The sequence below is a fragment of the Nematostella vectensis genome, chromosome 7, assembly GCF_932526225.1.
Source record: "Nematostella vectensis chromosome 7, jaNemVect1.1, whole genome shotgun sequence".
Taxonomy (NCBI): domain Eukaryota; kingdom Metazoa; phylum Cnidaria; class Anthozoa; order Actiniaria; family Edwardsiidae; genus Nematostella; species Nematostella vectensis.
Genome location: NC_064040.1, coordinates 12,771,764 through 12,795,499, shown reverse-complemented (window position 1 = coordinate 12,795,499; position 23,736 = coordinate 12,771,764). Strand labels below are relative to the sequence as shown.

General features: G+C 38.3%; 1 protein-coding gene across 4 annotated transcripts; it reads right to left on the bottom strand.

Moving 5' to 3' along the window:
• Nucleotides 1–3,203: 3,203 nt before the first annotated feature.
• LOC116612837 (D(2) dopamine receptor A) lies at nt 3,204–23,273 on the bottom strand. 4 transcript variants are annotated; one of them, XM_032373453.2, is made up of 2 exons: nt 22,912–23,273; nt 3,204–5,373 (listed from the first exon to the last, which is right to left on the bottom strand). In XM_032373453.2, the coding sequence occupies exon 2, from the start codon at nt 5,369–5,371 to the stop codon at nt 4,058–4,060; it is 1,314 nt and encodes a 437-aa protein (XP_032229344.1). In that variant the 5' UTR covers nt 5,372–5,373; nt 22,912–23,273; the 3' UTR covers nt 3,204–4,057. The 4 variants fall into 4 exon arrangements, with proteins under 4 accessions (XP_032229344.1, XP_032229343.1, XP_032229345.1 ...); XM_032373452.2 differs by lacking the exon at nt 22,912–23,273 and adding an exon at nt 18,306–18,766; XM_032373454.2 differs by lacking the exon at nt 22,912–23,273 and adding an exon at nt 13,978–14,516.
• Between the last annotated feature and the right edge of the window lie 463 nt (nt 23,274–23,736).

The window sequence follows — 23,736 nt, the reverse complement described above, 5'->3', positions numbered from 1 at the left end:
TAAAAACGAGAATGTCAGTTTTTGTGTTGTGTAATTTCACAAGTGTTCCATTCTCCATAATAAAAAGAAAGAACAACCTGCGAACGGCGTATATTGTACGCTAATCTCAGCTCCTTGTTTTCGGAGACAAAAAGGGACACCATATGCCCGGTATTCATTCCTTTAAGCTGGCGTTTGAAAAATCCCCTCTTCTGATGTGAAGCCGGACAAAGTAACGCAAAACACCTTAAATATTAACGGATCGAAAAAAAGTTCAGAACTTCTTCCTTCTTGTCCTTGGAAATAAAAAAAAAATGGACGAGCAAAACCGCCGAGAGTTTTTGCCAGTCTCGTGAATCCATGAAAAACTTCATGTGGCATATCCCTCCTCAACTCGACGAAGAAAGGGTGGCGAATCGTATTCCGTCCCCCAAGCCGACGATGCATCATTTTTAGCAAAAGACGAGATTCCTGACAAAAAAAATTGATCTTGAATTCAGAACAGGAAACTCGTCAAGCTTTTCTGCGGTCTTTGTTGTCGTAGGGTTGTCATGATCCTCGTTATATTCAGGATAACTGTCATCAAGGACAAGAGCGAGCACTTCTTCACGACCATTTTGAAAACCCCGCCAGACTCACGCGCGCATCCGCTGATCAAAAGTACAGGCGAACATTGCCGATTTTAGGACCCTTTGTGCCCAGTGTCATTTTGAAATCCTCAATCTGCTCCTGTTACCCCTATCGTCGAGGGGTCATCGTTTATCAGCCTTTTGAGTGCATCTGCCTTTCTTAGCACTCACAGACTTTCTGCCGGGACGTGTTCAGAGAACAACGAAGGGTCGAGGTTCAGCAAGTATTGACTGGCCTAGTAATGGTTTGAAAATGTCAATTAAACCATTCCTGAGCTCTGGTAAATAGGTCACTAGATCAATTCTAGACCTAAAAATATCCTATCGACAAACAGAAAAGTCATAGCTCAATTACCTTCCTAACTATTCGACTAAGTAAAAAATAATTATAATAATAAGTTGCCTACAAAATCTATCATCTCGGCGTGAGAAGGGTGGGGTTCGGAAGGGTGGGGTCTGGTGACACGCCCTTTGGACATCTGAACACTCGCCTGCTCTGCCGGGAATAAGGGCTTGTTCTCGTCCCGGAATTTAGCACTTACAACGTAATGAGTTATAGGTAAAAACGAGGAAAAAACTTAGCTAAGAACGTGGAATGAGAAGTCTATTATGTGACTTTGAGGAGTTCCAAGCAATTCAATCAGTGATAAAAGCATTCGTGATAGTGATAGAAGCATTCGTGATGCAAAGAAAGAAAGCGACGGAGAGGAACGTGCGCGTGATGTTGAAATTGTACCGCGAAAGAGTATGTCCTTTTTTAGAATCTTTCAGATCTAATAAACTCTATCGAAAGTTATTCATGTATAAGGTAACCTCTAAGGGGACCAGAGAGGAAATCAAGAAAATAGTATGAGAGTAGAGGCTGAAATAGGCATTGCTGCTGTGCAACGATTCACAAAAATGAATGAAACTTCGGCTGAGAAAAGCTATAAAGTGATCCAAACTCCGAGCAAAGCAAAAGACCACCAGGCGCCTACACAGGGTTTGGGGGGGGGGGGGGGGCAGGGTGCGCGTGAACCCCCCCTTGGCGGCAGAAAAGTAAGTAATTTCTTATTAAGAAATATTCAAATACTATAGTTTTTCTATATGATAACTGACTGCTCACCCCCTCTCATACAATCCAGGGAACGCGTCTGACCCCGATGCGGAGTACCTGATGGATCAAAAGCTTAAAGTAACGTCCCTAATCGGTCAACCGTAGATAAGCTTGGGAGACCTTTCATTAGCGCTCAAAGCTGGTCGGCCAGTGTCACGAAGCAGTACTGCAATAGACTCGGGCGGAGGTATAGATAACAGAGAGTTCGTTAACAGCCCAGATATGCGCTACAAGTAGAGTGTTACCCCATTGACTCCGCCTGAGCCTTTTAGAGCAAAAATGTGAATAGACTGAAAACTGGAACCTACTCCCCTATTTCAAGCCCCACACTACCAGTTTAGCCAACGTTGACCCAAGACGGTATGCCTGCGGTTTATTTTCAGTCTAGCGATGCCACTCTGCTACAACTTGTTGCCGACAATAGCTTTGGTTGTAATTTGCCTGAAAACTACAGCATTTTTCTTCTGGAGAGTGCCTTAGGACATCATAAAGTCTGTTTGGGCATTAATGCTGTGCTTATGGATGTTTGCACGCACATGTTGATTCAATATGGGAAAATAACCTTGTTCTGGCTTCACCAAGTAAAAAAGGGATTTTGTCACCAAACCTTATTCAAAAATTGTTTTAAGACTTATTCTTGGTTCCTTGGACCTGGAAATCTTGTTTGGTTTTAGGGCAAATAAAAAACTGGAGAGAATTGGTGAGGAATTTGCCTGCCTCTCTGTCAATGACTCCCATGCCATCCAGGCAAGTTAAGGGGTCTAAAATGGCGACCATCTTGGCATGGAAATATTAGCATTAATAAATAACGTAGAGTGTATCAACAGCACAGAGATACGCCAATGTTATGAGCAACATTAACAACAGTTATAGTAACATTCATAAATGGGGCTTGGGCGCAATTATGTTTTTGTGGCTTAAGAAGTGATTGCTTGTCTTTATTCGCAGTTGGGTATTTTATGTATTTATGGTGAGAAATGTTTCTGAGTTTAAGCATTTTTTTACGAATTGGTCAGAAATCAAGGTAGACATTTTGACAATTCTAGTCAATTCTATTACATTGCTTGGATGCGCTTTTGAAGGTCATTGATGCCTTAGATGAATCCTTGAGTATCCGGGTCTGGTGTTTAGTTTGCATTTCTTTATGTTTTGGAGTTGGGCCTATATTCTACGGGCTTTCTGTGGAATGGATGTGTTAAGATCTTAATGGATGTGTTAAGGTGTTAATGGATGTGTTTAGGTCTTAACGGATGTGTTAAAGTCGTGAAACCAGCAGTACTATCGCGTTTCCTACCAGGGAGGGGAGAGCGATGGCGCTAGAGAGACCTATCAAGCCGTTGTATTCCACAGGGGTAGGGAAGGGAAAAGTGGATATGCTTGCCATCCATTTTGTTAAAATAATACAAATCTTGTTCTTCAAGAGGGGGTCCCCTTGTCACATATTGTGAGGAGCACAACCCACCGGCCTTTAAAAGTGAACCAATGAGAAGACAACAACACTGATCTCTTATCTATATAGCAGGAGTACATCCTCTACAAACGTACTTTGTACCTATTTACATTAAAACATATTTAAACCGTTTAGCTCGTTTATAAACTGAGATATCTGTGTACGGTGGAACTCTACACTATCTACCAAAGGTACTATTTCTCTACAAATTCTAGTTATTACCTGCAAGACTTTCCACCTCTCTACAAATTTAACGCCTCTAGAAATAATTTTAATCATTTGTGATCTTTAAAAAGAACATAAATTCGTTTGTGCATCATGTTAGGAGACGAAATGGCAGTTCGCTAACATTTACTTTGTCTTGCGGTCAACAAAGGGTAGCCTTGATAAAAATGTTGGCGCTTCTTGCACTAGGCTAATAGAGAGAACTGTCCTCGCATTACTGTGATTTTCAACTTTGTGCGAACGCTTGTTGACGATTTCCAACATCTTAATTGATCGCAATTATGCCAACTCTCTGCAAGCCTTTGAACAATCATAAAGTACCAAAGGAACTCCGTTAGTTTGAGTGACGGTTGGCAGAGAGCAGTTTAGCGACGAGAGTTCGCAGTATATGGGAAAATTACAGTAATGCCTGGTGCACACTAGTGACATAATGACAAAATGACATAGGCGCGTGCTCCCTTATGTTTATATGTTCAAGTGTGAATGGTTCGACATTTTGACATAAGCCCAACATAACAACATGAACATAACGACATAACAGAAAAAAACATGTTTTTACTTTTATGTCATTAAGTCCATGTCGTTATGTCGGCCCCAAAGAGTGCGCGCGCCTATGTTGTTATGTACCTAGTGTGCACTAGGCATAATTATTTGAATCCGACGATTTTCATAGACTGTCTACGAACTATGAGTTTGCAAATGTACATCAACAAATAGAGTAGACTTCTCGTCTGAAGTGTCCAAAACATTTACAGCTTTTTCCGCCATCGGTGTTGGTGAGCCACACAGGAATACTGCATCATCGTCAAGCGGAGCCTCCGACATAACAGGTGAAGCGTGCGAAGACGGCGCTTTTGCTGTAATTGCCTCGATTTCCTCTAACTTTGTTTTCTTTATGTTGTTACATTGGAGTTTCGAGGCCGTCCTTAGACCCTGCAGGTGATCAAGATGGGGAATCACCGGGTTATGATTGTGTTTTTCCAAATCCCTCGTTCCACATCCCTTATAGACACTACCATAAAAGGAAGCATGGATCGATGACGTCATGGTGGAACGACTTATCCTCGAGCTGAAGCTTCTGAGAGGGCGCACGAGTTTTTGTACGGGAAAGCACGAACAAAGTATCGTTGCGTAAGCTTTTCGAAAATGTGGAAACTTGTGCGCATACAATGCGGGGTTAGCCGCTGAGTTGCCGTACTGCAGGAGCTTAACAGCGAAAACCGCGTGCCAGGGTATGTCCGAAGACGTACTGGTGTACGACACGAGTGAGAGCGCAAAGAAAGGGAGCCATCCGATCACGAATATCGCGATCATGATGCCAATTGTTTTAGCAACCTTAATATCCTTGCGTAGCTTTGTTTGGAGAGTTCCTTGATTGAAGAGTTTCTTTCGAGTGAAGTACACAATAACGCTCTGCGTGATGCAAATTATGATGAGAGGAAGAAAGAAAAACAAAGCGATGACTGTCACGTTGTAAGCCAAAGGCTCATATTTTCCAACCACAGACAGTACTCCCACTGTAATCGAGATACCCCAGACGAGAAAAACCGAGAAAAGATAGCGCCTGCTGGAATACATGCGATGGTTCAGCGGCCACACGATGGCACACAGGCGGTCCCAACTGAGGGCTATAAGATGAAGAATTGAGCCTACGCCTCCTAGGATATCGAACACCAACCACACATTGTGAAGCAGCTTGAACCAGCCTTCGGAATGGTAGTTCACAAACATAAGTACAATCCACCAGGGTGCGGAGATGACGCCCACGAACAAGTCAGCGGCGCTCAGGCTTACGATGAAGTAGTTTGTATGCGTACGCAGGGCTTTCTTCTTGATGAAGCAGATGATGACCAGACTGTTGCCAAGGACGACGAACACTGCCACTAGGGAGAATGCAAGGGCCCATGGGAGCAGCGTCGGCAAATCAAGCGCCCGGGGCATTATGGGAAATGGAAAGGTGCTATTCCTGTCTTTGTTAGCGGTGACGTTCATCTCTGATAGAGAACAAAATAAAAACACACACATCAAAGGCTATATTCATTACACTTGTTGTCCACATAACACGGAGTTGTAAGGACGATAGCTTTCACAAAGAGATTTTTTAAACTTTGCGAACCTATGAATTATGGCATCTGTGCTTTTTTACACTATAAAATCAGTTGTCAGTTTTGGGTCCTCTTTTCTCATTAGAATAAAGACATCGGACAGAGGGTCTGCGATTAACCCTCTTTCAGGCGTCTTCTGTTCCCCTGACATTCTTTCTTGATTTACCTATACTAGGAAACAATATACGACCCCATCTAGAAAGAACACAACTAGTCGCTGTTTCCTGTTATTTTTCCCTTGTTGTTATGGGCAATTTTTCTTTGTGTTTCGCTTTTATTTGCGTTTGCCTTTTAGCTTGACTGAGAACCATCCTGTAAGCGTTTCAAAAGCAGGAACTAACATTTATTTTTCAATTTTTGTCTAACTAGTTTTACAGCCTGGTAGTAAAAAAAAAATGGATACTACATTAGTGGAACACCAGGATAGCTATATCTTTTTTCTTCTAAACCTTCCAAAACCCAGCATTCGAGACTTTTAAAGAATTTGCAGCATTGTTGTCAATAATAGGAATATTTCAAGACTGCATTTTTAGTGAAATTCTTAAAATATTTCGTTCTAGAACGAAGTGAATATTTATTTTCCCAAATGTATCGATATCCTGGAGGTTGTGGCGTTTAATAAAAACATCAAAGCTATCTTTGTATCACCAGATATTTTTCATTGCGGTCTTGTGACGATTTTTTAGATTTAACGCTGGAATCTTACACCTAAGCGTTGGCTTGAAAAGAAAATATGAAAATAGTTTTAAAAGATTTTCACATAAATTCTAAAAACTGTCAAATATGCATAGAATGGATTTCTCGCAAAATCAAGAAGCTATTGAGCAATCTCTTCGGGAAACGAAAATTGCTATGATACGATAATAAAAGTATCTTTATCACTAAGAATTAAACTAATCCATATATTGCTCGATACGCTTGCCGCTAAAAAGATATCTCTTACACTACCTAAAAAAACGAATCCTCTGAAATAAGGGTCTACTTACATTTATAGACCGCACGAATACATCATTCCCTGGATTCAATCAGGGGCTGGTAAACCTGCTCACTTTCTACTCTTTCCGCAGATTGATCTATGCCTAGCAGGTGTGGCGATTATATAAACGGCGATGGCTTGTATGTATGATACTCGTGTTTTTATTCGTTCGGACTGTTGATCCGAAATAATGCTCCTATTTATACCTAGTCTACAAAGAATCACAAAAGCGAACAGATGCGACTAATTGAGCCAATTTCCCGCGTTTTACCGCCGATTCTTCCGCGTAAGACAAATTGATTTACTTTCACTAACGAATGCAACACGTAAATTTACGCGTAATTCCCAACGGAGATACAAAAACATCGTTACTGCAAGTGGCTTATCACGAAGACTTGGTCGCTAATGCCGTGGTGCCCTTTACCTAGGCACGTATGATGATATCATCCTGATGACGTCATACTCAAGAACACCATATATGGCGGCAGCCAGGATTTGTTTCCTTCAGAATCAAATCAGCCAATCAAAGATGTCGTGCATTAAGTTTTCCACTTGTAAATAAAACGTCGCTAATCGCTCATGACGTCATTGACGGTAAAGAGACAGACTGGTGACATCAGCGCCATTTTATTTTCTGTGGCGGAGTAGCCAATCAGAGCGCGTAAATGTTAACTGATAACATGTTTAGAACGTGATAAACGAGGCCATTGTTTACGGTGGAAATTTTCAAATGTATTTTAACACAATCTAGCGCAAAACTTGAGTCTGCCATCTACGTGGTATTCGTTGACATCGAAAATTTGTTTTTCCTGTTCCCTGTTGGATAATTTTACATAGATACGAACATCGCGCCTGAGTGTCTCGCGCATGTTACTACCTTACCGCCGTTCACATCGCCTTAATTGCTCCACATTTAAACAGCAAATACGCTTGACTACAGCAAATTGTTGACTCACAATTAATTTTCAAATCAAACAAACGGGCATTGAAAATTTACGAAGAATATCCGCTATTTCCTTGAAAACCGAGTCATCACGAGTTGAATAACCCATTCTCTATTAAAAAAAGAGCGATACTTGTAAACAGCCGCAAAGTTCGCTTATACACACATACGCGTGAATGACGTCAACACTTGCATGACAGACGAAGAGTTTTAAACTTTTTGGGGTTTAATACCATGAAGCAAGGCAAAACATTTTAACCAAGAAAGCACATGCGCGTACACCCTTGGCGGCCAAAAAGTGGGTAATTTCTTATACTATGAGGGCCCCGGAATGGTCTTTTGCGAGCACTTGCGAGCACCCCGTTTTTTATGCGAGACCGAGCTTTTTTAGGCGGAAAAAATTGCGCGAGAATGTGAGCATTAGCCGAAAACTGCGAGCACATCGAAATTTCGGGGGACCATTCGGGGGCCGTACTATAGCTTTTCCATATGATACCTATGACTGCGCTTACACCCCCTCCCCTCCCCCCTAACCCAAGCAAATCCTGGGAACGCCCCTGAAGCACAAGCTCTGGAAGATCCTTTTAATACTCGTGTATAGTGGTCACGGAGAGAAGTGTCCTTTTTGGGAGAAATGGTTATAAAAACATTTAGCGTTGGTTTTAAAAGAACTCGGGTCTCACGTCGCTGCTTCACCTTGTGAGTCCACTATGTCTACTTTGCGCAGAGTTAAGGCCCCATAGACAGTATCATAAACATCGTGTCATTTTGCGCCAGATTACAAAAACATGACGATAAATATCAGAATTAAGGGAACTTTGAGTCAACTAGGAAAGGATTATTTAAGGTAACCGAATTCAAACTAACTAAAAACCGATTTTGATTCCAGGTCAACTTTTATGCGTCTTTTCTTGCTACACTGTCTGTGCGGTTTTTTTTTCTTGGTAAAATTAACAGACGAGAAACAATTATTTTATGGTATACGATTCAACCATCATTTCGCCGAAAGCATATCACTTAAAAGTCATTAGCTTGTTAATAGCTCCATCACAGAAACACGCGTGAAGCGTGGGACGAGAGCCCTGTGAAAACAAGATGCGTTCAAAATTGGGCTAAAATGGTACCCTATTTACTACTTCTCTGTCCCGCTAACTCGGGGCCGTCAAAAATAGTCGCTTGTTTCCTGTTTAAAAACATTTTAGGCCATCCTAGTTTTCGTCTTCTCATATATACATATTGATATTTTTCTTTAAATATACAAACGTGATTACCACGCATAATTTTTTTATCCATTAGGTGAGCTTGTGTAATTACCACCCGTGTCGTAAAGTTTCTATTCTCTGTTAACTATCTTGTGAATTGAGGGGGCGACTTATTCTAACGACTTAATAAGAAATGTGTCCAATTATATAACATAAATTCGCTTGATCCAATCAGTATCATCTCTGCAGCTTTCTGATCCGAATTTTATTTTATTTTTTAAAGAAGTCATAAATTTATTGAAACCACCGAATATCCATTTTAAAAATGTTCTTGTTTGGCTGATTTGAAATCGTTCAATTGTCATCCTTCCCGGAACAAAGTGATTATTGGATGCAGACAAAATGGCGCTACTTTTGTTATATATGGAATGTTTGCACACAGTTTCGTTTCGTATGCGCATTTGATTTTATGGCTCGAGGCGACTCTATGCTCCCTGTTCTTCAAACACTTTATACATCCGTTTTTTGCGATGTTTGTTATAGGTGTTCAGATTAAATACTAACAAAATTTTGAACATTGAACCCACGAACCCTTCCAGCCTAAAGTGCTCAATGTGATACGCAGTTTCATTCAAAACACCCTAAGGGAGTGTTGATTAAATACGAGGGGGGAAGGGGAGAGAAGATATTGAGCAACGGCTCCGAAAATTGTTAACCAACAAAAGGGGGGGCTCCTAAAAAAAGGTCCTCTAAGGGAAAAAAGAAAGAAAATTTTGGGGTTCTATAAGGGGGGGGGGAGGGGCACCGAAAAAAATGTTAACAATGAAAGGGGGCTCTAAAATTTTAAGGTGTCTTGAGTAAAAATGTTCCCTTCCCCTCCTCGGTGTAATTAATGAACACTCCCTAAGCGCGTTGCACTAAGAAATCAAATGACTTCTTGTGTGACAAACTCGCGCATGCTCCGACATTTGGCGGCAAAATAAACAACAAAAAGCAAATTATACATCGCTCAAGAATCAGTCAGAAAATCTCTGTCAGAAATGACATTGACATTGTATATGAGTTTGTATTCCATCGCTTTCTGGCGCATCCGTGTTTGTGTTTTTTCGTGAGTGGCTAGTTCTTTATAAAAATTGGGCTGGGATTTTTAGGGGATTGTGATTTGTTTAATGGTTTTTATATTTGCAAGTCAGTTTAGTCAGTAGTATAATATTCTCAGATTTTCCTTCCAAATCTAATCAATTCTTCCCAAAAGCCCGACACCTTTTTTAAGGGACACCTCGAGAATTCATTTGACTTTCAAAGGGAATAAACATTTGATTCCAAGGTTTTGCTGTAAAGCCTTCGAATCGATATGTTAATGATCAAATTGCTGTGCGTAGCCTGCCCAGGGTGCGTGCGCATATGCCTTCGCCAAGAAGTAGGTCATTTCCATAAGATTGCAAAATCTTATGCCTAGTGCACACTAGCAACATAACAACATAAGCCCGACATAACGACATGGACATAATGACATAAAAGAAAAAACATTTTTTTCTCTTATGTCGTTATGTCCATGTCGTTATGTCGGAGGTAAGGGTGCGCGCGGCCATGTCGTTGTGTCGATATGTCGCTAGTGTGCACTAGGCATTACATAATATCAAGAGAATACTCTATTGAAAATAAAATCAATCCTTTTTGGTAAACTAACGTTTTTCTAACTTGCTCGGTGAATTCCTTATATTATTATAAAACATTACATACAATGTTTGTGTGAGCCCTTTCAATCATATTTTCGCTATTAATCGCCCTAGAATGCCATCGTAAAAAAATTGCAGGAATTTGTTTTTTTTCTACGATTTTATTACATGACGTCATAAAAAGGCCCAGTCCCTAAGTTTTTAGAACACCAAAGGTTTCCCGCGCCAGGATATTAAAACAAAGCGACAAGTATTATTGATTGGTAAGTCTTTTCCCCAGGCCCCAGATATTTTATTTTTGTACTCGGAATATCCTCCGATTCAACCGTTAGATCCGCTCCTTCAAATCGTTCTTGCCGCGATACTCGGAGCATCTGGTACCCGGGTAAAAAGAGAAGGGTAATGGCTGCACTTTGAGAACGAACATTTGAACATTGATCGACCGCAATCTAGAGGAAAGGTAACAGATAAATAACATTTTTTTGAGTAATGCTTCTTGTAACAAACGGGTAGTACGTGTTGGCATGTCAAAAATGTCTGTGTTAATACTAGAAAATTGACTGGCCAAGACCATTTACAGAAGATTTTTAGATTTTAGTTTTTTTTATGTACCATATAGCTTTTCAGATGATTTTTTTTGTTGGGATAATCACAAATCAGATTTGTAAGACATTCAAAATTCAAAATTTTACGATCTTTTGCCTGCATTCTTATTACTGAATGTAAATATGGGGAAAGCTATGATAAAGCTTTTTGACGCGGGCCAAAAGGATTTATCAAAATTGAGGCATGTTTTTCTCGAAGACCAGCTGGACTAGGCGACTTGCATTAAAAAATCACGTGACTTTTTGAGTAGCAAAATCAGGTCAAAATGCACAGAGAAAATGACTGCCTATCAAACTTAAAGCAACAAAAAAAATCAATGAAAATAAGCCCTTTCTCACTTTGAAATTTTTTTGGCTGATTCGTAAGCGCTCAATAAGACCAATATTCTAGAGATAAGATAGTGCAACAGGCATGCAATTTGCGCTTTATGTTAACATCGACTCCAATTTCAACACCAAGGAAAGAACTAAACCAAAGGACTACTGCTGTTACGTGAAAAATAAAAAAGATAGACCATATGATATTGTTTTTGAATCTTCTTTTATTTCAATTTTGCATTAAGAATGTCAGTAGAGTTAGTTTGTACGAAGCCCGCTACGAATTGTGTTTATGACAACTTGATCGTTATTAAAAACTTCGAACACACAGCTATACAACAAAACTTACAAAAACCAACGAGTCGCTAAACCTGCACCAAAACGTTTTTAAAGCATACCTTAGTTTTCAATTGAAACGAGTCTTATCTCAATGATTTAAGAATTTTATAGTTTTTAGCCTTTTTACCATCGAATGTCGAATTTGCCATGCGCCAGCGTTGAGCGTTTACTACTCAGCTATTCGTTGCTAATTCGACTTCGGAGAGCCTGTGGGAAGGTTGCAGAATACATTGCACTTTATCCTTACAAACTGCGATATTGATTAGGCCTGGAAGGGATTTAATTTTGGTACAGTAAAGCACACTGAAGCAAACGCTCGGCCATGTTTACGCGCGAAGTAAGTCAGGGTACAAAGTCCAGCCTTCCAGAAATTGGAAGGCTCCTCCTGATTGGTCAATTGCTGGGAACACAATACCCTGCTCGGTGAATCAGGCACCCTTGGGGACCCAGGGGGGACTGGGTCCCCGAGGATGTGAAGCAGGCGTTTTTGGAGGGGGAGCGAGCGACGCCTGCCTTAAAACGCCTGCGATGGAGGCTAAGTGATATACAGAAAACTCGGTGAAATGAAAATAAATCTTATTGTATCTTGATTTCACGAGGCCACGCAATCACATTTGTGTAAAAACTTTTATTCAAATACGCAATCATGCTATTGTTTATGATAAACTAAGGAATAGATAAACAACTAAATAAATTAGTTATACTACCTGCTTATTGCGCCATCCAGGCCCCAAAAATGAGAATTGTGGAGATTTTTTAATACCCTTCCCGATACCCCCTGCGCGCCCTGCACGGTGAAAAAAAACATACAGATAAACAGATACAAATATCCAGTCTCTGGGTATGTTTGTCAAACAGGGCTTTTCTCTATTTAAATAGGTCAGTATATGGAAGGCTTTTTTTATAGGCATTATTCACTTGAGACTCGATTTTCTGCTGGGCGATCGTTCAGATCTGTATTTGAGCTGCCAAAAGAATATTTTCCTTGCGATAACAACCTATTTGCGACATGACGAAATGCGTGCGCTAAGTGGCAATATCAGACCACAAACACTGTGCAGCCGAAACATAAAACGTACAAAGAGAGTACACTTTAATATAGAGACCATTGCGTGTATGTGTTCGCAGAGCAAAAACCGAAAGGGTCCTAAACTGTTATTTAAACACTTCTGGTTTTATGCAAAGACAGTAATTGTTCGTATTGAGGAGAGCTAGTCAGCCGTACATTCGTTATTGTTTTTGTCTAATATTGAAAAACAAATTATGTAGAACAATCTTGTAATAACCATCAAGCAAGAAAATTGTATTTTATATACTAAATTAGGATATTATCGCAATAAGCTTTCCTAAAGTAGCAAAATTAATGCTTACTCGCACTTGGTATTTGCTAGGATATCAAAATGGTAGATGAGAGGCCTCTTTAAACTTACCCATCATTTCTCTTTATTCTTATATCTCTTAAACTAAGATTAAAATGGAAATTTAGAAGAACACAGATAAGATTTTTTATGTACGTTTATAACATTGCAGTTATCTTGTTAGAATACGTTGTATTTACAATATGATTATAAGCTAATAAAACTACTGAATAAATGAACATTAGTTTTTCTAAGTTAAGTTGTTCTTATTATTTATCACCTATCATTCAATTTATTTCAGATATAATTAGAAAAATGCAAAGAAAGTCACACTTCTTATCGAAAAAAACGTTATTCTATCAAAATGGTATGATATAACTTCTTTAATATTAATTCTTGCGAAAAATTAGCCACAATGTAACGCAGTCATAACAAATATATTTTTCAATTAACAAAAATGTGTTCCTGGGGAAAAATTAACTTTAACTTACTTAGGAGACCTCACGAGATGAATACTTTAGAGCACATGTTATAAGGCGCCTGACTAAAAATATATCAGAACTACGTAAATAAAAAAGCCTAAATAGTCGTGTCGTGAACCAAAAGAATAAATACAATACACAGTCCTGAAGAAGTCTTATTAAAGAAGAAAATTTGGCAGAGTCGAATACCAGTTTTTGTTGTATTCAGAACTACGTAAAAATATAGCACTTTAGATCTAGGGGCTCTTGATTGGGTTGTAAGGGAAGCATGAATTAGGGAGAGCTAGAGTGCAATACGAGCTTTCCAAGAAGATAAACAGAATTTTGGAGACACAAAATATTCATACTTAATAGAAAAATACACATGAAACGATAAATCGTGTAACAGCTATAGGATTGTTATACGCGCTAAGAATCTAAAGAAGAACTCCCCAACTTGAATAGTTATTCTAGAAAATGAAATATCCTTTATAGGTGCTTGCTTTCAATTCACAAATTTTACGACTATAAAATTGTTTTACACTAAAAATTTCATATTTTCTTATTTATTTTTTTTGTAAAAAAGAAAGAACAGCTTGTTAATTGACTTACCTGTAATAAACTTAATGGTCTCGGATGTGTTTCCAGACCCATTTTACTCAGTTTCATTAAAATAAATGTGTCTTCACCATATTCTGTGGATCAATTTACGAATTCGTTCGTTTTTTCTCTCAAAGTGTGTCACGTATTTTCGTCGCTCACTCCAGGAAAGAAGATATCAATTCTTCTATAAAACAATGTCTTAAATGATGACCTTTGTTATAATTATCCATAAAACGTTAAATGGCTTTGCACTGAAGTAAATACTTTTTTCCCTCAGAAACAGGCAGGGTTTACCAATAACCGACGCATACTACAAAGACTGTCTTTATAAATGACAGTCTTTGTTTATCCTTAAGATTTTAAATTCATCTCTAGATGCGGATTGGCAGAAACTGGTAAGGACCTTTACCATGAAACTGACAACTAACTACTGTCAATCACAGGGTTTCCCGGCATGCACTATGTGTAATACCAAAGCATAAAATGATAGCTATCTTTGTCAATAAAAAGCTACAAAGCGATTTGACATTCTTTTTAAATAACGAAATTAAAGCTTTTAGTAAGTGGTGGGGAATAAGAACACCCAAAGTATATACAAGCCCAACATATCATTAAAAGCTTCCCGTAGGTAGAGTTGTCTTTTAAAGGCCACTCAAATAGATAAAAATCCCCTCAAATCTGTAGATTTTCATATGACTGAATACGAAATATCCTAGAGTTACTTTGCTAATGCCTTATTGTGACGGGTTTGCCAAGCAGTCAGCGCTTTTATCTTTCCCTTGGTTTGACCTCTAGTCGTTGATGCATCCATCTTACCTTTATACAAAGTCAAAGCAGTTTTTAAAGACTATTGACAGTTTTGAAAGTAGAAAATATGCTTGGTTCCAAACTAATCAATATTTTTAAATGGTCTGATTCAGATTTAAAATAGTCAGGTTGTTTCGTTAAAAAGTGAGATTTGATTGTTAAAAGAAGGATGTGATGACAAGAGCTGATTTTTCAAAATGAACAAAGTAAGAAAAAAAGCAAACACATTATGTCATTAAGCCAAGGGAGGGAAACCGCGTAGGTGGACACAAGATATACTTTTTTTTTAAGGAGCGTTAGACATTTTATGATATGGGCGTAAAAGTAAAGATATATCACCTATACATCATATTAGCTTACTCGCCGTCTAAGAGGAATGCGAAAGTTTGACAATATTAAGCATACGGGCGCGATTGGCAAATCGAGATAAACCCAGCTGCAAAAACCTTGATCTGGATTTCTGAAATACTAATTAAGAATATTTACAAGAGATCCGCGTTGGTCAAAAAGTCTGAAGAGGAAGATATCTGAAGATAAAAGGAAAGGCCTGACTACTTCACTCACTCGTAGAACGAACTGCACGCCGCTTGAATAACTTTGCTCATTCGACCCTTAGCGAATCCGCTACTTTAAAGGATAGGTTAAGAGAATCAAGTCTAGAAAAAAATTTCAGAAAGCTCCCCTCGAAAAGGGATTTACCTCCATAACAATTGTAACTTTATATCGTTAACAAAATGTAATTCAATAGGAACATCCATACTGTTTGTGGAATAAGCTTAATTTGTCGATGTAATTTACAAACATATTTCGCACAGTTTTGGCGCGCTTTTTATTGCCGCACACTTAACAATTTAACGTTTCAGCATTTCCTTGTTTTAATTTTCACAGGGATTTCATTTTTGAGCAATGCAAATAGTATGCGTACACGTGTGTAGTGCGATATTTTACAGTAGCATCGAGTATATTAGTCCTCCCGCTTTTTCGAAGACTAGTAAAAAAACTTAGTTGTTTTTATTGACAGTTTATGTTAACTATTTATATTGATATCATGAGTGGAACTTTTTTACCCCATCCGCCTGCATTGTGCATAATCACACCATAATCATGCCATGAACCATCTAGGGGCGGAAGCTATTTGTTTTTTTTTATGGGAGAAGAAAGGGCGGGGGATTAAGGATAATGGAGGTACTGCATTATATTGACGGATGGATATCATATCATACGGTCGTTTTAGTTTGCGGTTTAAGTGGGCTGATCTTAAGCTATTATTTCTCGAAATGTAGAAACGAATTTTATAGGAAGTTCACAAGAAAAATCAAAACAATAAAAACAATATATGTAAGCGGTAGCAGTGGCGGTGGATACAATGTGCTAGGAGAAACAATTCCTTTCTCCTGCTTTGTTACTATTTCTCGAAATGACAAAATGGAATCTGTAGGAATATTACGAAAAAGTTTAGAAACTAAAAAATATATCAGTGGTGTAATGCAATGTTAACCTTAATGTATAAGAGAATCCCTTTTAATTACTTTGTTATTGTTTACATTTTTTGACAGTGACAAATGGCCATGGTCTGGAACTAATTTTTGTGTGTAAGTTTTTTTGTTTGTTTGTTTGTTTAAAAGTCGAACCATCAGCTTTTCGCTAGAATATTTTCCAATTATTGGATACAATCCTTGAATACGATCCTTGGGCTGTTTTGTTATTTTATTTGAATACCGGAAAATTATCCTAGGAAAATATAATTATTCTATGACTATTTCATGCTTTAACATGAGAATTTACTCGTTTTTATTGTAGGATGGGTTTAATTTTACAGTGATTCAATTGGATTTAGTTTGCAACTGAAATGTCCATCTAATTTGCATTTATTTTCTCGCGACAGTAAAAGATTCGCCTTGCAGTTTATTATACAATTCGGCTCCAGAGTGCTTTTTTCTGAATTAACAGAATAGGGCATTATTCTCAATGGCCAATTCAATGTAGTCGTTTGTAAAATGTGTATACCTGCTATGAAAGAAATACTAATAAAACAATTGCCACATGTTTCCCGCGCTCATCCCCAGGCTGCGAAAGGAAGTACCGATACCGTCCTCGTTCCCAGTTCTTTTTCCGTCGCTTAGGAAACGAACGTTTGGAAGGAGTTTGGAAAGTTGCCACTGGCAAAGTGCTTTGTTGACATAGATCGCTGAGGATTTCTCACGCAGAAAATGCAACTCAAGTATGAGGGAGCTTTTTGCCTTCTAGAATCTCTATTTATTTAACAGAAGAAAGACTGCAGATAATAAATAGCTAGATCAAATAGTCTAATTGCTTTGGTGGCGATGATAAATCATTTCCGCGAGATCACTAAGATATTACCCTTCTGTTTGCTAAATACACCCTTGTAATTTCAACGATTTTCAGAAAACGACTGGAACATTATAGGGTGAATTTAATTTATGGAAATCTCAGGGTAAAAGCTGCGGCTGTGAGGAGGGAAAAATAAATAATTTGACCGAATTTTATACGGAAAAAACGCATTTGAGCAAAAACATTATGGGAGTATTTGAGTTTTTCCGCTGTACCGGGCACATTTAGGAAAACATTGCAATTGTATTAAGACACTTCTAAATTAAGCATTTTTGATCAAATAACTTGTAAATATTATATAAAACCAGTGAAATAATATTCATTATTTGAAAAAAAAATTTGTGTGTTTAAAGGTTAATTGTTTATCCCATGGCTAAAAGCCAATTTTTGACACAACACATGTTGTCGTTTTGGATTTTATAATAAATCTGTTAGACTTACTGACCGTGTTTCGTATTTGCGGAAAAATCCAGCACACAAGCATACTGTCAAACCCCACGGGAGTTCAAAAGCAAGCTGAGAAATTCAAAACCTCTTTTCTTATAAGTCCCCGTATTCAATTGTTTCATTTTCTAACCACACTTGAAGCGAGGAAACGCTAACAAATCCTGAAGGGTTAATCAAAATCAGTAGTATGCTTCTTGAAAAAAGGAAAACAACTTTAATCATGATACGATAAGTAAAAAAAACGGAACTCGGAAGTAAGCGAGAAAACCGCTTAAGTTGTCTTTTGTCAGTAAGGGATATAGATAAAACGAATTTCTTTCTTTTCGGCTTAGTAGAAAGGATAAGAAACAAACGCCGCCGAAATAGAGGTCTGTGCGCCTTGTTATCTTTAGTGGGAATTTACTCATTCTAGAGTAAGTTCGATAATTGTGCTATACTTATCTCCTGGACTATGTAAATGGAGTGAGAGTTTCAAAAGTCATGAGACAGGCAACATATGAAATTCGTTTACAATTATTGAAGAATAATAAGAATAAAGCCACTGTTAAAAATATAATAAAGAAACAACAATATTGACTAGGTTTTTGTTTTGGTATTAAATCAAATAAGTGAAATTCACTTTAGTTTCAGGACGTGTAACCCTGCTTCAAAACATCGTTGGAGGGTTTGCATATTAGTTTGCCGTGAGAGAAGAAATTGCTCCACTGAAATAAACGAAAATCGTTACTCACCTAAGACGTGCGGTGTTTGTCAAGAGATCCATTCTAGCGCCAGTTTTTCGTTCGAGTGTTTTGAAAACTTGCAATCCAGGGTGGGTATCAAGTTTAAAATTGACTGCGAATCCAGTCAGCCCGCGACGTTTAGTTCCAAATTCACAACCAAAAATAACGTTAAGAGCAAGTAAGCTATGACCCCAGGAAAGCCTCTAAGAGCAACATTACGGGCTGGTGACTTTATCACGGTAAAGATTCGCAGAGCAGGCCTGTAGCCAGAATCAAAATTTTACCGAGGCAAAGCTAGCCACTGGATGATAAAATCCTACAAAAACAGGTGTTTTATCCCTTACTTTTCAATTGTGAAACACTAAACATCAAAATTTTACCGAAGCGAGGCCTCACTTGCCTCATGCTGGCTACGGCACTGCAGACCAGTCGCACGGGACTGAGAACATTATTTTTCAAACAGCAGGGCGTCTTGTTGCTATCTCACTTTTGATTGGCTACGGTATTGTTAACGAGCTCATGATTGGGTAATGCTGAAATATCTGGCATTTCATTGGCTTATCTGTTTATTAAGGGATAAAATTGAGTTAATTGGCAAAGAAATAAAAAAAAAAGCTATCAATACCATTCTCGTTTATAAGGGAACAAGTGTTTATATGTTGTCATTAAAAAAGGAAATCAAGTCTAATTTGTACTGTAAATCCCAATCTATACTCAGAAAATATATCAGCCCTATTATAAAAAAAAGAAAAATTAAAGAAAAAAAAGAATTCATTTGACAACACCTAAAATCGAGACACTGTGCTAATCATGTATTATTTAACTTCTTTGCCCTTAAATTTGTCATTATTTTCAGTCGTTACCATACTCATCGAAGTGGCCACGCGCGGACCAGCGTGTGTCCTATAACCAATGCCTGCACGCGCGTCGGGGGTTCTGCCCCACGGGCATACGTGAGTCTTGCGCGAAGAGATCACGTGACTTTAGGGTGGCAAACTAGCGGGCGCTCAGGCTTTTAGCGGCAAAATAACGGCAACAAAAAGCAATTTGTTCAGCACTTACGAAAAAAAGCCAGAATTTCTTTTTTCAGAAATGGTTTAGTTTTATTTAAAGATGTTATTTTTTCGTCGTTCTCTGATGTGACGTGCGCAGTCAATTCTGTGATTGTTTTGTTTTGACATATCAATATTTGGGTGACCTTAAAACTCGCTCGGCCAATCACTTGGAGGCCTGGGTCTAAGGGCTTTTCAAGGCTTGTGTGATAAAGATTTGACCAAGCGATAAAGTTTTTTTTGACACATTTTTGCCTCGAGTCTCAAATTCACAGGAATCAGCATTTTTCACCATGTTTTCTGGATATCAGGGAGCGGGAAAACTTTAGCTCTTCTAAATATGGGCATCAATGCCCATATAAGGTAATGCATACGAAAGACACTATCCGTGGGGAATATGTTTGATATGAATTTGTTTCCAGAAAGGTCACGTGACTTTACAGCAATTTTCATTATTTTTCGAACTCTCATCAATCAGCCACTTTCTTCCGGAATTAGATTTGGTGATTTTTTATTAGTCCGCTCCTTGGTGCGAAGAGCCATTTCAGTGCTGGCCAATGAAAACAAGGATTATGAATGAGGAAGTCTGGCGATTAAATTAAGCTGTACAAATTATCGGCGATAGTTCGCAGAGCATTTAAAACTGCAGTAAGCAGCGACGACGCCGCCGTCAAGGGGAACATGAACAAAAAATGCTTCGTGAACTCTTTGTGATAAAATCGTCTGTTTCATAATTCTAAGCAGAAAAAATATAATTCGGTTTACACCGCAAAAGAAATGAAGCATTTCATGTTTTATTGTGAATTTCCTTGCTTGCATCGCCGATAATCTTGGCACTCTTCTTTATTTTCCTTAACTGTTGATCATTAAGATTACAGCAAAAGTTATGAGTTCTAAAGGAAAAATATTTTTAATTTTTCTTTCTTGCATTTGTGACTAAAAAAATCTGTTTGTATTATTTAAGAATTGTAACAAAAATTAAACAATAAAACATTGACAGAAATGTAAGACATCCAAAAATATACAAATAGATTCTTGTTCTTGGTTTGAATGAGATTGGAACGATAACACCCAGGGCGATCATGATAATGAGGCCCACGCAAAAAAATGTAATTACCCCATACTGGCTACTGGCTCTGAAAACTGCTTTTTTTTCTTAAAATGTACTCGGGGGAGGGGGGTGGATAAAGGTAGGATTGACGGCTTATAACTGATCAAGAGAGCATAAGATAAGAGAGGGACACTTTGGTATTACCCGCGCGCCATGTCGATTCCGAATCTGGCTATTTTTAGTAACCACCACCCCACCACTGCGTGTGAGGATTTTTACTCACCCTACCCCCGCGCTTTGACATTTACATCTTGTTGTTTGCCGCTGTTTTGTGACTTGAAACCGAAAAAAAAAACACCTTATTTGCACAAATACCATCGAAAATTTCATTCTAGCATCAAGGATACGGGCAGTTGCGGTTTATTAAGGGGATGTAGTACTTCGAGGATTGCAAGATTTCGAAAACGAGACTCCATTCAAAATCAAAAGCGGAAAACCTAGTGCTTCAAACACCATTTTCGCTCTAACTTGCTGCTTCTTCGTGGTTTTTCAACATTCGCCGCTCAGACAAACAAAACAGTCAAACTATTCAGAGATTTAGCTTGTTATTTTACATGATCTCTTTTCATTCCTATCGAGTTGGCAAAGCAACAACATGCAACCCGCGCGAGGGGTGGGTAGGACAAAATAAAAGGAGCAAATCCTCACGCGCAGTGGTGGGGTGGTGGTTACTAAAATAGCGGAATCGACATGGCGCGCAGGTAATGCCAAAGTGTCCCTCTATTATCTTATGCTCTCTTGAACTGATCCAGTGGGCCTTTCAATACTTCACGCTGAATTGGATTTGTCGCGTCAGCCAAGTCAAGCAGGCGAAGGAAAATGGGCGGTACCTCCCGTCCCTCAGACATTTATTTTCTTCAAACAAAGTGACTTTTCGATCATTTTTACTCAAAAGGGGGGGGGGGGGGGGGTGGATATCCACCCAATCCACCACCACCGCTGTATCCGCCCCTGGTACTTGGGCAAAGTTTTTGTAACATTTGTCTTAAAAAATGACAATAGGCAACTTCTAAAATCATTTGACTTTTTATTTGGAAAGACTCACGCCAAAATATACACAAAAAGAGAGACGAACGAAAAAACTTTCAATGAAAGAGAGACGAAGAAAAACTTTCAATGAAAATGAGCCCTTTCTGACTTTAAGGATGATTCGTATGCGCTATAAGTTGCTTTTTGATGTTGACATTTGCCGCCAAAAGCCGGAGTGCGCGCAAATTTGCCACCAAAAAGGTCACGTGATTTCTCTTAGGGCAGGTCGCCTAAGAGAGCTCTTTAAAGGACAAAAAAGCACACTTTAGGGTGGAGCTATATGTGAGATTAGTATACAGTATAGCTAAATTATATGTAATCGGTTTATACAACGTTAGTATTTATGTAGGATTATTCTTTTAAATGTATCATGCAAATGCAAGTGATCAAGGGTAATCCTTAGGGATATGTGCTAAACTTTAAGGAAGAAAAAAAACATTGTTTTGTCTGTATTATGGTCAGATGTACTTGCTTCTAAGCTGATAAAAGCCCCAGAGGTACTTTTACCTTTATTTAATTATATATATATACTTCCTTTGCGCAATAATGAAAACGAAAACAATAATATAATAAGGAAACACTGCGACTTGAACTGTTTTCATTAAGAGAAATGTTGTTACATGAAATAATTTATCTGTATTTTAAAAAAAATCATTCCTTTTTGTTAAGTTTAAATGAAATAATAATGAAAATATTTTGGAATTGTTTATTACACTACCTTTCGTACGTGTTCTTCCAGTTTAGTAATACAACCTTTACAACGCATAAACTCTCAGAACGATCAACGAAAAATATCCTGGCTCACTTTTTCGTTATGATTTCACATACTTCAAAAAAAAAAAGTATTGCGAGCTATAGCATTTTGGACCTTCGATGAACTTATTCTACGAGCACTTCATTTCTACGCCCATTTCCCAAAAAAATGCAAAATGCACGATGCAAGGCGATAGATGAGCCCTTTCGGAACTCTTCACTACAATAAGTTAAGGGGTTTTCAATTTTTTCTTGATGGGGCGAAGAACAGTAAAGATATAACTCTCTTCTGAATGAAAGTACCGCCTTGAAACTTCAGCTTTTAGCTGTGAGAGTCCTTGTTTTTCTAGGCTTACTTGGTAAAAAGCTGAGTGGTTATTGTTGCCCATATCTAGCGGAGTTGTAAAGCAATATTTCTATTGTGCTTCTTATTCGAGGTTTACGTATCATTGTCATTTGGATCCGATCATTAGATTACATGAAGAAGCATAAACGTTAATTCGAGTCCACTCCTGTACTCGTCACTCGGCGTAAGCCCATTCCTAACACATTAGCTCAATATCAAGAAAATGCATTGCACGTATTTCCCAACTATAAACAGAACATAAAATACTAGCACAGTAGAAAAAACAAAATGGAATTCTAAAGATATAAAAAAGAGAAAACTTACCCCTCGCAAAAGCGTTGAATTCTCAGTTGAAGTTTAGCCGCACAAAACGTCCTGTAAGATCCTGAATGGAAATTAGTATCTTCGTCAAATCCTTTATTCTCCTTTTCCTGATGGGTATTCTATATTATAGCCGATGTTCATTTAGATAGCCTTTTGCTTGTAATGGCAGCTGCTTAACAAACCCAAGGCCGCTCAGTACCGCCCAAAATCGAAGAAAACACCGGCTTTTGAAAAGAACGTCAAAGCAACCGCACGCCAAATGTCTTTTGCTGGTCGCCGTAAAAACGCGCTATTTTAGCTGCGCTTAAGTGTTTGGAGAAAGGCGGATATTATTCTGAGCATTTGCGCGTTCTTGGCGCACTTAAATCATAATAAGACCCCTGCTTACCTTTCAAAGTAAAAATATTGAGCTTTTTGAAGAATGGGGGGAAATCTCATGCAAGTTCGTTTACCGGAAATACGGTAAGGGCAGGGGGAAATAGAAATAGAAAATCATGTTCTTTATTTACATGAAGTATCAAAATAATTTCGGGCCTGTGAAAACTAAAGCACTTATATTTGTAAGACAAAAGGAATTGTGTGTAAAATAGCTATAACACTAATGAGTTACTTCTCCCTTGATTAGCGAAGGTCTGTTCCTTGTACGTCGGATTATTCTGAATTTTTAAATATAAATATTTACATATATAATTTTAGTACGGACCTTTTAGAGGAATTTAATCGAATCTCTGTCTCTGGTTTATCAGCAATGCATTCTTATCCTGACTTTCCTTTGATCCTTTGAGCTAGATACCAGTCAAGTTTCGCTCAATGGGCCGTTTTCCT

What these genes read in the sequence shown, in the direction of transcription:
- LOC116612837 (XM_032373453.2), bottom strand. Translation starts at nt 5,371, where the DNA reads ATGAACGTCACCGCTAACAAAGACAGGAATAGCACCTTTCCATTTCCC.